At 41.1% G+C, this 16,807-nt stretch overlaps 1 protein-coding gene across 1 annotated transcript; it reads left to right on the top strand.

Moving 5' to 3' along the window:
• Positions 1 to 7,363: 7,363 nt before the first annotated feature.
• LOC147453255 (ras-related protein Rab11A-like) lies at positions 7,364 to 7,858 on the top strand. The gene has a single exon (XM_086519126.1). The coding sequence runs from the start codon at positions 7,364 to 7,366 to the stop codon at positions 7,856 to 7,858; it is 495 nt and encodes a 164-aa protein (XP_086375252.1).
• The last annotated feature ends 8,949 nt before the right edge of the window (positions 7,859 to 16,807 follow it).

Below are 16,807 nucleotides of genomic sequence, written 5' to 3'. Positions count from 1 at the left end.
ATTTTCCTCTTTTTATTAGCGCGCACACACCCACACTCACACACCCACACCCTCTTTTTATTAGCGCGCACACACCCACACGCACCCCCTGAAAAGAAGAGAATTTTAACGTCGTAGGAAATTATCCCAAGAGACCTTAAAGGTCTATCCGACGAGGAGAGTTGAACATGCCCTTGAACTGCTATAAAGTGCGAGAGACAGAGAGAGAGAGAGAGAGAGAGAGAGAGAGAGAGAGAGAGAGAGAGAGAGAGAACCTGCCTTGAACGAGTGCTAAAAAAAAACCTAGGTTTAATGTAATCGCACCTATAAATTTTAAAATATACCTCTAAATTTTATATTTGAAGGTGAGAAAACCTACAAAATTTTGAAAAAATTAGTGTAATTCGGTGTAAAAACCTTCAAATCTTATCAATTTAAATTTTACTTTTATTGTTTCACATACGTGTAGGTCATAGCCATCTTGAAAATTCTCGTTTATAGGAATCTTGCAAGATCCACTGTGGAAAGGTGAGTCCATGTTGCCGGTAGGGACAACCTCAAGCACGGGTTAGCGATCGGAGCAGGAGCATCCGTCGCAACAGGACACATTAGGCAAAGATGCAGGGGGAGCCGGGTGTATTCTGTTTTTTTATTAAATAAAAAACTTCTACAGAACGGCTTCGAAGGGCGGTTGAGTGGCTACTCGATGTGGCACAGATTCAATCACACGTATGTGCGCTCGTTCGAGAACCATGTTTGACTTTTGTAATGCCCCAAGATTCCTGTTGTGTAAACTTAGTAGCAAAAGGGCTGTGCAGAGATTCCATTGAATAAAACCGAAGATGAGCCATTACGTAGTAGGTCTGCTAAGTTTTTGGAAAAAAGTTGTTTTCGAGCACTGCCTTGAACTGCCGTAAAGTGCGCGTGCCTGTGCGTGGTTCTAGAGAGAGACAGAGCGAGAGAGATAGAGCACACGGCCCTTTGCCGCTCTTCCCATTGATTGCCTTATAGAGCCCCCCCATAGACCCGCCAGAAGCGATTCTAGAGGAGTTAAAGCATCACTTACCCACAGGTTGGTTTTGCAGCTCCATGAAAGAAGCCGCCTCCTTAGGCGCCTCTAGGCTAGGGACCCTCCAGAGGTCGTGATTGAACGTCAACCTGTCGTCTCTCTATGTGTGTATTTAAATATTGCAGTCGTTGCTGCAGCGTGCACTTGAGTTGGTGTGCTACTTAATTAGTAATGCTGCCGCTACTTTCTTCTTCTGAAGTGCTATCGGTCCAACCTTCTTCCGTCTCACTTTGAGATGATTCTTCATGGAGCTCCTCTTGGCGTTGCTCCTTCATGTCAAAGACAACCTTCTTGTGATTTTCATTCCTGCAAATTAGCTTTCCACTCTCCCAATCCTGCAAAGCTCGCATTTTCATTAGCCATGGTCTTCCTAGGATAAATGGGTAACCATTTCCCTTGGTAGACATGACATAGAAATCCACTGCCTTCTTAATGCCAAAGGCCTCCACAAAAACATTTTTACAAATGCCTACGCACCTAGCCTTGCTATTGTTTGCCATCTTGACCCTAATTTCAGGTGTCTCATGGATGTGCATGCCTAGTTTTTGCATGAGTCCCTCTGTCATGATGCAAATTTGTGCACCCCCATCCACTAGACCTTTCCTAACCAATCTCCCTTTGATGTAACAGTCTAGCACCGGTGTAATGTCCTCATTCATTTCAGCTTGTGCAATTTTTACAACAGGCACACTCTCTTTTACCTTTCTCCTAGTGCTAACTGCCCTTGTTAAATCCCTCCTAACTTGTGGACATAATGCAAGAAATTGAGGCCATGAAATATCAGGACCCTTACCTCTCATGTCTTCCAACAAGTTGTACGGAGCCATACCATGTCCAAGAGGGAAGTCTTGGAGGTTGATACGACGTCGAGTCCTCTTGGTTTCCTTGGTTTCCTTTGCCTTCTTGCCTTGTCCATGGTCACTCTGTGATGTGACTCCTTCTTTCTCTTTACCTTTCCCTCGGCCACGCTTAATTCCATTGGCTTCCATGTCAACCTCATTTGAATTTGTCACCTCTACCACATGCACATTTGGATCTGGCAAAGGTGGATTTCCTTCTACCCCTTGTGGAGGTGGTCTTGGTCCATTTGGCCTTTGTAGAATCCTTGGTTGTTGACCAGTTCCTTCACCTGCATTCATCACTGGGTAATTCAAGTTAGGCCTCCCTGGCTCCCCACGAGGCCAAGGACAATTATACATCCCATGTCCAGACTCTCCGCAATTCCAACATTGCAAGACTCTCCTAGGTCGTGGGTCTCGCTCTTCAGACTTCTTTGCTTGTCCCTTTGGACCTACAGCTTGTGCAAGGTGAATTGACAGGCTGCTTAAAGATTCGTTTAACTTCTCAATTACTTCCGCCGTTACCTCAGGAAGCTCCCTAGATGTTGATGCTTGTGACTTACCTTTGGGTCTAAGACCTTCTATTGGAACCTCTCCCCTTAAGCACTTGAGTTTCCTATACTTCTCAGCAGCCCTAGTTTCAGCTGCATCAAAAGTAGCAGGTGCACCCGCCTCAACTTTTACCTTAAGGTCAGGAAAGAGTCCGGCTATGAACCTCTCCTTCTTTAAAAATTATGCACCATCACCAGGGTTAGCAACATTTCGTATCCATAGAGCCCAAAGACGTAGAAACTCTTGCTTGTACAAGTAGTAGTCATCTAAGTCTTTTTGCTTATGAGAAACAATGTCTTGCCATAGTTTTTGAGTGTTTTGGGGATCAAAGAAGTATCTCTTAAAGCGATTCAAAACTTCTGTGTAATTCCCCTTAACTTCCTCAGGCAAAGAGTCAAACCAAGTACTAGCATCTTTCCTAAGGACCACCTCAAACATTTCTACACGTTCTTGATCGGTTACTATCCTCTTGATACGGCAAGACATCTTGAAATTTGCTAAAAATAATTCTGCATCCTCTCCAGGCTCTCCAAAGAAAAGAGGATATCCAGACATTTGGCATTGGCTCTCCATTATTATGAAAGATTACAACACGAGTTTCAATAAGGGATACAATAGAGATCTAGAACGACTCGCCTGCAAATGAAGAAGTGAGAAAATACCACTCTAGGTTTTCTTCTTCAGCTATCCAAGCTTCAATAAGGTCTCGATTTGTTTGATCAAAACAAAAGGGTAGACTATTGATGAGCTCTAAGAAGGGTTGAAATTCTTCAAAGCTAAGGCGATAAACAGAAATCTCTAGAACTTCATTTTCTGGATCCAAAAGAGCAACCACGTCCCAAGTGATAAATTGCACTTGCTCTACAATTCCCAATGCACAAGCGGTTTGTATAAAAACTAGATCTTCATGCTCGTCGAAGGCCGTGAGAAAGTAGCAATTGACTAGGAGCTCCTTTCCTTCGAGTTCCACACAGTCGGAGTGAGGCAACCTTCTCACAATTTCATAAAGAACATCCTCATCAAGTCCAATCAAGTTTTCAAGATTTAAAGACTCCACTTGTGCTACAAAATTCCTGGACAAAAACTCCTTAGGATTATGGTTAAATCATTCAAAAGCATAAAGAGATTTACAATGTCTCTATGAACAAAGTGTCATAGAAAGTAGAGAAGGATGAGAATTTATACAAATTTGCAATCTTCTCTATGCTCTCTTTATTAAGACAAGCTCTGAATAGCTCCCTATCTCCTTTGTTGAAAGCGAAAGGAAGACTATTAATAAGACGCAAATGAGGGAAAAATTCACCAAATGTGAGTCTATGAAGCATGAACTCTGGCCGCAAGTTTCCTGAAGAGTCTTCCTCAATGGTGAAATGCACTCGCCAAACGCCAAATTTCACTCTATTTACCAATCTTAGGGCACACACTAGTTGGATGAATGCGCGGTCTTCCTTAGTGCCCAACAACAAGAGGAAAATGGAATCCACACGTAGGACCTTCCGTCTTAACTTCACCACCCTCTTGTTATGAGGGAGACGCCTTACTACTTGCTCCTGCAACTCAATTGGTAATAGAGCTAGATCTCTAAGGATTGAACTTTCACTGCACACACATTCCCAGTTAGAACAAATGATCGTTTTTTTGTTTCTTGTAACAACTTGGACAAAGAAAAAACAAACATACACACTACTTTGCCGGGCTGCACTTCATTTTAAAATAAAATGAACACATGTACATCAAAAGAAGTGTGGTAGTTGATGAGAGGTAGAATGACAGGGTTTGGTGATGCAAGAATTTCTCCTGCTCTTTGGGCACCAAACATGAACACCATTCGTTGTTGAAAATGGATCTTTCTACTAATTGCAACGTTTATTCTAATGTGTGGAGTAAAATGAAAGGGAAAAACCTCTATTCCTGGGCCATTATCCATGGCCTATGCATGTCCTAATGCTTAAAACAAAACAAAAATATAGACGTCCAAACTAAGGTCGTACCTAATGAGAGGCAAAATAAAAGGATTTACTGAAGCGTTTATCTCGGCCAACCTAAGAGGACCTAAAATTCTACAAATGACACGTTGAAATTGCAACTTAGTACTAACAATTATGTGTACCTTTTGCCTTGCAATGGGAATGAAGGGATCATACAAATCTTCGTGATTCATGCAAACTACTTGACTATGCTAAAGGTTGATTCTACACAAAAATACACAAGCCGTCCTCCGTGGGGGCACCAATTTGAGGCAGTCTGGGGCGGGCAACAAGAAGAGTGGCCTCTAGACACCCTTCAAGGCTCCCGTGCTGCTCAATGGGGCTGGGGCACAACACAACACAAACCAAAACAACAAACCCACCGCCAAATCCCGACTACACAAGGGGCACCACCTAGTTTAAGAGCAAACTAGGACGCAAAAGAGGAGAATCGTTAGAGCAACCCACAAACAAGCAAGGAATTTACACTAACCCTAACACCAATGGAATACTCTCACACACTAAAACACGAGAGAGAGAGAGAGAGAGAGAGAGAGAGAGAGAGAGAGAGAGAGAGAGAGAGAGAGAGAGAGATAGTGCTCGGGCTGCTTTGAAACGTATCGGCAATGATCAAGCAAACACAACTATATATTTAAGAAAGAGAGAGAAAGGGGGAGGGGGTGCTTGTTGCATTAATACCTTCTTACAAATCTGTCATGACAAATCAAAGTGAGATTAGTACTTGTTCAACATAGCTTGCGTAAATTTCACCACAACACATCACAAGAAAAGCCACCCCAATCACTGTCTTAAGGCCAGGGGAGTCCTCTCCACCCTGTCGCCCTCTTACAGTATGTGGGATTTATGGCTAGATTGATGACAACACCAGAGACAAGCTATCAAAAAAAAAAAACACCAAGACACTTACGCATCATTGTTGTCCATTACTTCACGTTGGAAGGGAGACAAAGTATCCAAGCTTAGTCCAAATCCACCCTCCTTGATTCAGCGAATGTTGGGCTTACACTAGTAGGAGAAATGATAGATTTCCTACTCTCAATTGAATGATCACTCTCTCTCTTACAATGGCATAGATTTCCCTTGCTAATCCCCTATTACAACACATGCACATGCATAAGACAATGAGCTTCCACTCAAGAGCTCCTTCTAGAGAGGTTGAGCTTGGCTTCTCAAGCTATAGCATAGTGCTCTTGCTTATGGTTCCCCCCATTTTATGCTAGCTACACCCTCCTTTTATAGCAATTTTGAAGGCTAGGGTTACTCCTCTAACCATGGTTGGGTTAGATTTTCAGCAATTTATCTAATTTCTTTTGCTTGGAATTATCAAGAAGTTGGTGGGGAAAGAGAGAGGAGAGAAATGGAGGTGATAGGAATTTTGATAGTGGGTTAGTGTTAGTAGAGTTAGTATTAATTTACAAATGGAATTGGATATTTACAATGGGAGTATCCATGTAGGATACAAATACGGAAGAAAAACTCTTAAGAGGTAAGAAAAGGTGGATTTCTTACAAGGTTGATGCTCCAAGTGTCTTGAGTAGGGCCAATTTTGACGCTTGTTGACGGTCCACTAGCTTTGACGGTACATTTTTTCTCCTCTCTTGACCTTCCTTGAGAGAAAAGGTAATTAAAGCTGAGTAATCAACCACCATGATGCTGTCTTTTAAGAGAAGAGGCTGAATTTTGTGGTTTTTTGATAGATATGGGTAATTTGGAGGAGGAAAAATGAGACTAGGTGGTCAATTTTGGAATGGAATTGTGTGTGGGAGGTATGAGTTCACCATGGTTTCTCTTATTCTTCAAGGTTGAGGAGAAGGTGAGTAGTGTACAGAGAGGAGTGGTGAGAGAGATGGGGATGATGAGTGGAGAAGTGTGTGTGAAAGAGGAAAATGATAAAGTGGAAGAGAGAGTGTGGCTGCATAGCATGGGAAAACTGGGGTCCACTAAAAAAATCATAGCTCACAGCTGGTAGCTCCAAAAATTATGAAAAAATTTTGGGTGATTATTTAGGGCGTGGGCTACATTTTCTCTTTTGACCACCGCTCCAAATTCAGAGTGGAGATAGGTGCCAAAATTCTCACCAAAAAGCCTATTTTTTATGCCTGCAAAAGTCTTTTAGTGGCCCCCTCTTTTGTTGAATTTGTACAATGCATCCAAGAGTGAGCCCCTCCTTTGTCATATTATAATACAAAGCATTCAAGTTGCCCTTGACCCATGCATGGAGGAGGATTATTGGTGAAATAAGAAATATATACATGGTGGGACTAGTGTATGGACTATTCATGGACTTTAGCTCAATGAGCATATGGTGTTAGAATAATGAGTAAAAATAATAATAAAAATATGGAGGAGTTATGGATATGGAAAGATATTGGAATCATATGATATGGTCCCTCCTTGAATTATTTTGGGTGAAAGAGGAAAAGGTATGCAAGTAAATAATATAATAAAAGTAACCAATGAGTAGAAATCAATTTTTTGTTTTCACGAGGGTGAGGGTGAAAATGTGGGAGTGATTTGTATAAAGGAAAAATATGAGGTTAGAGTATGTACATATTGGCAAAAAAATATAATTATGGTGTAAGAGGATGAAAGAAGGTGTACATAGGTTTAATAAAACACACACCTAAGTAGAAATATTTAAATAAAATACCAAAATAATTATAAAAAATCCCTATATTTAGGCCATATATACAATGAAATATTTACACACAAAGAGGCCATAATATACTTTTATTTTTTTATTTTTTTTTGGCTCACCTAGCCCAGTGACTAGCTAGCTGAGGGTTTTTAAGAAGATATGGGAAAAGTCCCGTGACTCACGCACGCCTATGTACAGTGAAATGGTAGGGATAGCCACAGTGTTTGGGTGATTTTGGTAGGGTGAGGTAACTCACTGTGGCAATTACAAAGAGCCGAAAAAACGGCTATCAGCAGTTATGTCAGAGGATGCAAAGGGGTTTGCTGAGAAAGAAGGTTTTTTTTTTCTTACGACATCAGCTTTGGAAGCTATTAAATATGTGGAAAGCGCATTCTTGATGGTGCTTTCAGAGATCTACAGGATAGTCAGTAAAAAGTCTTTGATTGCGAATGAAGAACATGGCAATGCCAAGGCATCTTTGTTAACAGGTACCAAGATTGTCCTTCCAACCGAGGGCCAACAAGTTCAGGTTGCAAAGAAGGGTTGTTGTGGGACAGTGTGGGTGATTGTTGAGGCAGACAGTCATTGTGTGCTGCAGCTATATCTCTGTACATTTGTTGCCATTTTGAAGGGTTTTGCAAAGCAAAGCCCCTTGTTTTATATTGATTATGTCAACATAATCATGGAAACAATTTTTAAAAGAGGTTTGCTAACAGTCAAAGTCAAGGTACACCTCACTACTGTATCTAATTTAGTTCTACCTTTATACAATGTGCAAATGGTGCAAAGTTAAGCATAATCTATATTAAGCTGTTTTGTTTGCTACTTTTCATCATGAATAGACATTTGCAGGAAAAATTGTGCCAATATCTTTGCTACCGTATTGCTGGTCATACCTAGCTATCTAACTGCTACTTGGCATGGATATGGGTGGTTCTACTATGAGCCCCTCCCAACCATGACAAATTTGATTTACGCTTATATATATTATTTCACTAGAAGTCTGCGTTTCCTTCTGATTTATGGCTTGCAAGGTGCCACATTGATGATGGGATTTTGAATTCAAATATGTTCTTAGTCTTAGATATGAATCTAGTAAATTGTTTCTTATTTTTTCTATTTGGTGAGCATTGAAGGCTGACTTCTTCTGTTTGGTGAGATGCAAGCGCCAAAACTCTGTCAGAGAGAGAGAACGTGATAGAGATAAAGACAGAGAGATTAGCGAGAGAGAGTATGCCTATCAGCAGGAAAAAAGGCAAGGAGAAGTAGTCCAGTAACGTTGATTTTCAATCATCTCAAGGTTAAGCTGAGGTAGACCTTTACCAAACATGGACCCAATAGAGGCGTGACATTGGAGGTAGGAGGACTATCGGCCTTTGTAGCCCTCGCACAAAAATGTACTTAGCTAAGTTTGCAAACGGCTGACATTTGTGTACAAGGGCTACAAAGGCCGATATTCCTCCTACCTCCAATGTCAAACCTAGCTAGCTAGGCAAAGACAAGACAATAGAAGCACATGATGTTGCCATACTTCACAATGTGGGAATAATTGGGGGAGGAATGATGGCTTCTTCTGACAAAATTACTCACCCTATCAATAGAGGCAACAATCTTGCGCCCAAACCAAACCTAGTTGTGTCAATCCAGTAGAATGTTATGATGTTGAAAAAAATAGAAAAACTAAGAGAATGAAGAGCTCTTTTTTGTAGGAGAATTCGTCAAAACCGTTTTGTTTTTGTTAGTGTGGATCTAACCTTGTGTTCTAATACTAATTTTTTTATTTATATCTATTGTCCATGGACCCTACATTTGTATCTACATCTAAAACAGGAAAATTTATTCTTTTTGATGGGAGAGTTCTACCACTACTCTAAGAAAGAGATTTTTAGCTTTACACAATTCAAATTGGTCTAAAATTGAGAAAGAGGTTTCTAGAATGGACACAAATAAAAGTGTTTGTAAGACTCATGCTTGTGCAAAATTGCTAGTATCTTTATAATTGTTTATTTTAGTCCTTATGTTATTGTAGTCCATAGCAAAGATTTTTATTTTACAGTCGTCACTAGCTCATTAGACTTGCATATTAGAGGACTTGCAACTTATAGACAATCGTCCTGAAGTTGCATACATTGTAATAACACTATATATCTTTCTATTGACATGTCACAAAATTTCAATTTTGGGCATTGCTAGCTTAGTGTCTACTTATTAGTGATTGTATATATATAAGCTACAACAGAATATTGAAATCACGTGAAAAATAACACCTCTACCCGCTCCCTTGGTTTGTGTGCTAAAAATTAAGAGAGCTCCTTGCTTTTTTGTTATTGTAGGTTGCTCTTTTGCTCGGTTTAGATAGTGCTCGGAAAATCTTGCTCGGAGTTAGGGATCCTTCTTTCCCTAGTAATCTCCTTGTTTCCAAAGAGAGTCTGTAATTTGAACCCTCGCCAACTCGGATTCACACTTAGTGTTGTTGTTCTACATCAAATATTTTCTAATCGTAATTAATCAAAAATTAAATGTGTAAACTGTGAGTGAAAGTTTAGGAATGCATTACTTTTATGCTTCACATTTCTAATCCAATTCTAACTTCAATTTCTATACTTCAACTAAATCAATTTTTAGTATTATTCAAAATTATACTTAATCGAATTGACAATAAAATTGGTGAATGAGAATTTCATCATGTATAATAAGAATATGATGAGTTCTCTTATGTATTAACTTTCAATTAACTATTCCAAAGAATTGAAAGAGGAGTTGCGTGTGGCTGATCCACCTGTAAAATTGAGTAGGGACAATCTAAGGCATGGATTGAAAATGGAGTTTGTGAAGATAGAATATCCTAACAAAGTGGGGCAAGAAGTACAAGGTCTGGTGCAAAAGGAAGGTGAGCCAGTAGATGCGTACATACGTAAGTTTTCATGGGCATGGGAGCAGATGTGCAAGGCCTTAGCACCACAAGTACCCCTACTTGACATGATGAAGAAGGACAGATTCTTGGCTGTCCTTTGAAAGAATATACATTGGAGAGTGGCGCTAAAGAAGTCTAGAACATATGAAGATGCATTGGAGGTGGCAAGGAATAAAGAGTGGAAACTAGGTCAAATGATCATGGAATTGAAATTAAGGGAGAAGAAGGAACCGATGGATTAACCCAAGTGGAAAAGGGAAAGACAAAAGTGATAAGTGTGGTCACCTTGGAGAAGGCAGCAAAGCTAGAGGATACATTAGTGATACCTATTAGGAAGAGGACCACACTGGATAAGGAAGGAATAAGTGCCCCAGGTCCTATCAAGAAGAAGGGAAAGATCCATGAAGGCGAGGATTTCAAGGCCAAGAGGAAAAGAAGGGCTCGTCGCAAGTTTCATGTTTCAGAATTTCCACTAGGGGATGGGCAATTAAGATATGACTTGAAGGAGGATTTGACAAGCAGGAAGGTAGATGTTACTTTTGGGCAGCTTATAGAGATGGTGCCTAAGCTAAAGCGACAGTGGAAGAGAATGGTTAAAGCTACCAGAAATTTGCCCAATAGTACATGTGTGGCACAAAATAAAAAATCTGGGACAAGGTTGTGTTGATGGCGGAGCCCAAATATGTGTCATAACACACTCATGCGTTGAGAAGATGGGTCTTACAGTGACTGGGGTGTCAGGATCTCGGATTAGATTGGCAAACCATCAAAAAGTGAAATGTTTGGGTGTTGTAAAGAGCTTAGAAGTGGAGTCATATGATGCAAAGGCGCCCCAAAGGCGGTGGTTTATTTTCATGTGATGCCAGCGGGGTTGGGAGCATATCCTATTATACTGGGTAGATCATGGTTACGTGCAGTGGGGGCTGTTCAAGATTGGAGACGTGGTATGATTAGCCTCTATCGAAAGACAGGTGCCAAGAAGCTATATAATATGGACACAAGGAAAGTATTGGAAGAGATTTATGAAGATGAAGATGAGTCTAGTGATGAAGACTATTTCACAGTGAGACTGATGAGGACAGTGATAGTACTACCATCAGTGATGAGGATGTTGATGTTGCATTTCTTTTGATGGACAAAGAAATCTAGGAGTCTGGTTTAGTTGAATTTGCAAATGAAATTGAAGATGAAAGTGAAGGGCCTTATGAAGTGATTGAAGGGTTGATGCAAGCCAAGGTTGAATTGTCAAAGAAGCAGGAATTGATGACACAAATGATCAGTGGAGACCTCTCAGCTATGGAGAAGGAGATATATTTGAACATGCTGGCTAGTTTTCTTGATTTGTTCATTACTTCATATGAAGAGATCAAAGGGTTCAAGGGAGAAGAGATGCATATAGAGCTGAAGGAAGGTGCTAAGCATATAGAGCTAAAAGAAGGTGCTTAGCCAGTGTGGCAAAGGCTAAGAAGGATGGTTCAAGAGAAAATGAAAACTTGCAGGAAGAGGTGGACAAGTTATTGAAGGCAGGGTTCATAGTCCCAGTGGAAACCACAGAATGGGTGAGTCCAATAGTAGTCAGTCCAAATAAGGACGGAGAGTGGAGGATTTGTGTATATTTTAAGCCCTTAAATGCAACCACTAAGAAGAACCCATATCTTCTTCCATTCATTGACGATCAGATCTTGGATTCAGTGGTGGCACGCTATGAGAGATACAATGTGTGTGATGGTTTTTTAGGCTATTTTCAATTGAAGATTTCTCTTAAAGACCAAACAAAGACAACTTTTATTAGGCCATGGGGATGCTATTGCTACACGGTATTTCCATTTGGGTTGTCAAATGAACCACCTTCCTATCAAGAGAGAGCAAATTGTGTATTGGAACCATTCATTGGTAGTTGTGTTAAAGCTTTTATGGACGACTTTTGTGTCTAAAGCAACAGGGTTGAACACCATGAGAGGCTGCAGATGGTATTGGCTCGATATGATGAATATGGAGGACAACTAGATCCAAAGAAATGTCATGTAGCACAGCCAAGGGTGAAGTTATTGGGCCATATGGTGTCAAAAAATGGCATTGAGGTTGATCCAGACAAGGTTAAGCCTATTATTCTTCTTCCATCACCTACGAGTATGAAGCAATTGTCAACCTTTATACACAAAATGAAGTACATGGTGCGGTTTATTCCATTGTCTTTGCAGCTCCTTTATTCATTACAACAAGTGGCAAAGCATGATCCATTGCAATGGGATGACAAGTGTGAAGAAGTGTTTCAAGAGGTGAAAGAGGTGTTAGGAGGGTTGTCAGCCATGTAGGCTCTTGATTGGGAGCAAGTGATTTATGTAAATCCATCAGTAGGGGATGATGCCATTAGAGCCATGCTATTGCAAAAGGGGAAGGGCAGCCATTATATGGGGCCAGTGTATTGTGCAAGCCGAGTGAAGTTGGTAGCAGAGAGAAAATTCTCGGAAGTAGAGCTAGTGATGGCCAGTGTACTATTTGCTTGTCGACGATTTTGTCATTACTTGCTACCACGACCTTTTGTTTTCTTCACGAGTTATGATTTTTTTCCACAATTAATTAATGGCACTAACATGTCAAATGTGGTCAAGAAATGGGTAATTGAGCTGCAAGAGTTTGAGCTCTCTTTTTTAGTGGAAGAAAGTACAAGAGCTACCCTAGCTGATTTGTTGACTTACAAGGAGAATCCCCTTCTTGTTAAGGAAGAGGTGGTGAAAAGGGTAGTTGAAGAAGTGCCACAAATCAGAAAATTACACATGTGTTGTTCTTTGGTGGCTCATACAGAAAGAGCCATGATGCGGCTTCAGGGGGTATAGCACTTTATGATCCAGAGGGGAAGCTAGTATGCAAGAGAGGGTTCAAATTGGATGCTCATAGTAACAATGAGGCTAAATATGCTACTTTGGAATCCGGATTACACATTGTTTGAAGCATGGGATTATAAGGTTGAGCATAAAAGTTGATGCCTTGCTAGTTGTGAAGCAAGTGTTGTGTGTGTGGAAGAGCAACGACGCCTCATAAAAAAGAAATGTGTTTTAGAATTAAAGGCCTGTTAAAAAAGTTTGAAGCATGGAGCATCAGACACATTGAACGTGCTCTAAATGGAGAGGCACATGAAGTGGCTAAGAGGATGATTGGGGAGCTATTTGTGTTCAGGACTAACTTACCTCTTTATCATGGCCGGGAAAGTTTGGCTCAAGAAGAGGAGTTTTTGCTAACAGGAATAATTCCGAAGGACATTTAGAAGTCTAAGAAGTATGGTTTTGTGCATAGAGATTGGGGATGTCTTATACATGAAAGTGGTTGATCTCGTGTTGAGACGTGTACCTTGGAGCGAGGAACTTTACAGAGTGTTGGAATAGAATCACAAAGGCACATGTGGCGGACATTTTGCTCTAAAGATCACCTTGCATAAGTTCTTGCAAGAGGGGTATGTACGACCTAGTTTGCACAAGGATGTTCACCATTGGTGTAGGTCTTGCAATAGATGTCAAGCATTAGGGAAGAGGATGTTGAAGCGAGAGCTACGAAAAACCATTATGGAATTTGATGTTTTCGAAAAGAGGGGGATTGATGCAATAGGTCCGTTACCTATCACAAGCAGGGGCAAAAGCTATATTTTGACTGCATTGGACTATCTCTCTAGATGGGCAGAGGCTATAGCAGTAAAACAAATCACTGCACAGGATGTGGCAAAAATTGTGTACGATGAAATATGTTGCAAGTTTGGGGTTCCACTAGAGATACTTTCAGATGGGGCCAAGATTTAGAGCTAAACTACTAGACTTCTTATGCACGAAGATGAAGAATAGACACCAGCATACCACTCATTATTACCCACAGTGTAATGGCTTAAATGAAAGATCAATGATGAGTTCATACAAATTCTTTTGAAAGTGACAGAGCACCAAGGTAAGAATTGGGATTTGGAATTTCCTAGTGCATTATGGGCTTACTGTACTTCGTGAAGACAGGTACATGGTTTACTCCCATTTCATTTGGTATATGGAAAGGAAGCACTATTTCATGTGGAAGTAGAGTTCCCTGCGGTCAAGATGTTAGAGAAGTTGCTTGGGCCGCCTAGTGATGCATTCAAAGAGAGGCTCTTATAGTTACAAGAGGTTCAGCTGGATAGGATGAGTGCATTGGAACATTATGGGCAGATGCAGGATAAGGATTTGGCAAAGATAAATGAAAAGGTCAAAAGTAAGGGTATCAAGAAACATGACTTGGTTTTCCGCTACAGCAGTAAGCTGGACAAAACATTCCAAAAGAAGTTTCAAATTAAGTGGGAAGGCCCTTTCAAGGTAGTGGAGTGTTTTCCGAATTGTACATATCAGCTGGCTAACCTAGATGGGATTCTACATAAGTCAAGGGTAAATGGATTGTGTCTTAAATTGTATCATGCTAGATTGATGATGGTGGAGCAAGATGAGTTGTCTACAGAACAAGTAATGTATGTGAGAGATGAGGAGACCTGTGACGGAGTGCGTCTCGTATCTCTTTTTGTTGCTAGTGATCATGAATGATCGAGCAGGCTAGGAGATGGGAAACTTACGTTAGGAGTTTTTTGGAAGAAGTGATAGAGCATATGTACATACACATGCATGGTGCATCAAATAGAGGATTGCCCATTTTCCAGAGCCAGGTGGATATGTGGGGCCCACATGTGTACAAGTAGGGTAGGGTGTACATAGTGCATCGATTTTCATTATCACGAGTATCAGCGTGTTTTTCTATAATAAGATGAGTTTGCAGCACATAAAACTTCTTGAGCAACCTATCGATGGGCCCACGCCATGAGGTAAGCAGGTGCATTAGAGGGCATCTAGTGGCGTCACGATGGGATCAAGTCTTGCACGTGGATAAGTGAAGACACAACGGGGCTCTTTTTTTGTGATTAATTATGCAAAAGGTCATCATGAGGACCATCATTTGGGGCCAGTTCACGTGTTTGTGGGACCAAAGCTATGGCCTTGTTGAGAAAAGTTGAGGGCCACGTGTGAGGATGGATGCAGTAGGGTGACAACTATGTACTGCGAGGCCACTTTTTGGCCTATTTGGGATCCGTTTGAGGTCAACTAAAAGGCCAAAGGTGCCCAAGTTATAAAGCTAAGTGTGGGAATTGAAAAACCTGAGAGAAAGACCAAAAAATACATGGAGAAGAGGAGCAATACCCACAGCTCAATTTTTGCTCATTTTGGAGCATTTTTTGGCCCTAAATAGCTCATTCGAGGTCGTCATCTGAGGTCGGATTTGAGCACTGTGACATTACAGGGTGGGGGTTTTGGTCATTTCGGATGCAATGGTGCTATCCATTTTTCCAAACTCCTCATAGATTTTTTTCTATTTTTCTGTGTAATCTTCTCCGGTGAGTGAAGCCTCTGCTTAACTTTGTGGTTGTATCTGGTGTATTTCCTCCATAGTGTGTAAACTATTTGCCCCATTGGTGTTGGGCTGAGCTTCATTGATTCTAAACAACAGAAATTTTCCTCCTTTGAGATGAATTGATAGTGTGTGTGTGAGTGTGTATGTGTGAGTGTTGAGTGGGCAAGTGGGAAATCTCTCTCTTCTCACTCCATCTATGTGTTTCATGTCTCGGCCTGCCAGATTGTGTAATCCAAGTGGTGCCCCATAATGTGTGTGTGTGTGTTATTCCAAGAGTGTGTGTTGGATTATCATAGAGGCTTTGTGTGTGTTTTCAAACCTCTCACAGCACAAGAGGATAGTGTCCCAATCCACCAATACAGAATGAGTGGTTCAAGTTAAAGCAAGATATAGAAGATGAACTAGTCATAGCAATAGTCGCACCAGACACCGCACAACTTCGGAGAAGGCTAGAGACAATACCAAACAAAGAGCCTGAGGAGCCCCCAAAGAAGAAGGGTAAGATGGCAATGACAAAAGAATCTAGGCCCAAAGAGACACACAAGCAAAAATCCACTCAGACCAAGAGGTTGATTGAGCAGTTCAGGGCAGAACGGACTCTCAAAGGAGACTTTGAGGAGTATTGGGTACGAGACCCAACAAAAATCTGAGGAAACTTCTCAAGCCCTCTAGAGGATCAATTCGATCACTACATCCAAGCATATGAAGAAAGAAAAAAGGTGTTCAAACAGCAGATTTTGAAGCCCTTCACAATGGAGGAAGTACAAGACATCAAGAGAAAGCTCAAAGAAATACTAGAGGCTCCAATTAAGAAGGGTGGGTCAAGAAGGTGAGAAAGAAAAAAAATGCAACCCCACCACCTTCATTGCCAGGCTCCTCTACTCCTCCTACAAGTCCAAAACCCTCTACATCCCAACCAACACTCACCAAAAAGGACATAAGAGGAAGCACCTCCACCAAGAGACAAGGAAAAAGAAGAAAGGGACACCTATGAAGACCTCCTTCAAGCAAGATACACATTGGCAGACGCTTCTATAGTGGTTTCTAGCACTACAATCCCACTGTGGACTTCCTGACAGGAACTAAAAAGGAAGAAGATCCCTACAAAATAGATGAGAGATGATAGATCTAAAGGACCACAGCTAGACCAAGAAAAACATAGAAGAGTGCAAGAAAGGAATTCCCCACATCTTGGAGTGCCAGGGTTGGTCCAAATCTTGCAAGTGCCACAATGGAGACCATTGGCCAGCCCGTGGAGAGCACCTCTAGCAAGGGTCATGTTGAGTATGGGACACCAGTTTCCCTTTTCTGGCCCGATCCATAGGCCATCAACTAGAAGATTGTTTGTAGCAAATGAAGAAGATGTAAACGCCGCATATCAAATACTAGATAGAGTCAAAACACAATCTCTAACGCTTG

Source organism: Adiantum capillus-veneris, chromosome 8, assembly GCF_014529385.1.
Source record: "Adiantum capillus-veneris isolate H3 chromosome 8, ASM1452938v2, whole genome shotgun sequence".
Lineage (NCBI taxonomy): Eukaryota > Viridiplantae > Streptophyta > Polypodiopsida > Polypodiales > Pteridaceae > Adiantum > Adiantum capillus-veneris.
This window is presented reverse-complemented; position numbering and strand designations above follow the sequence as displayed.

What these genes read in the sequence shown, in the direction of transcription:
- LOC147453255 (XM_086519126.1), top strand. Translation starts at nt 7,364, where the DNA reads ATGTCAGAGGATGCAAAGGGGTTTGCTGAGAAAGAAGGTTTTTTTTTT.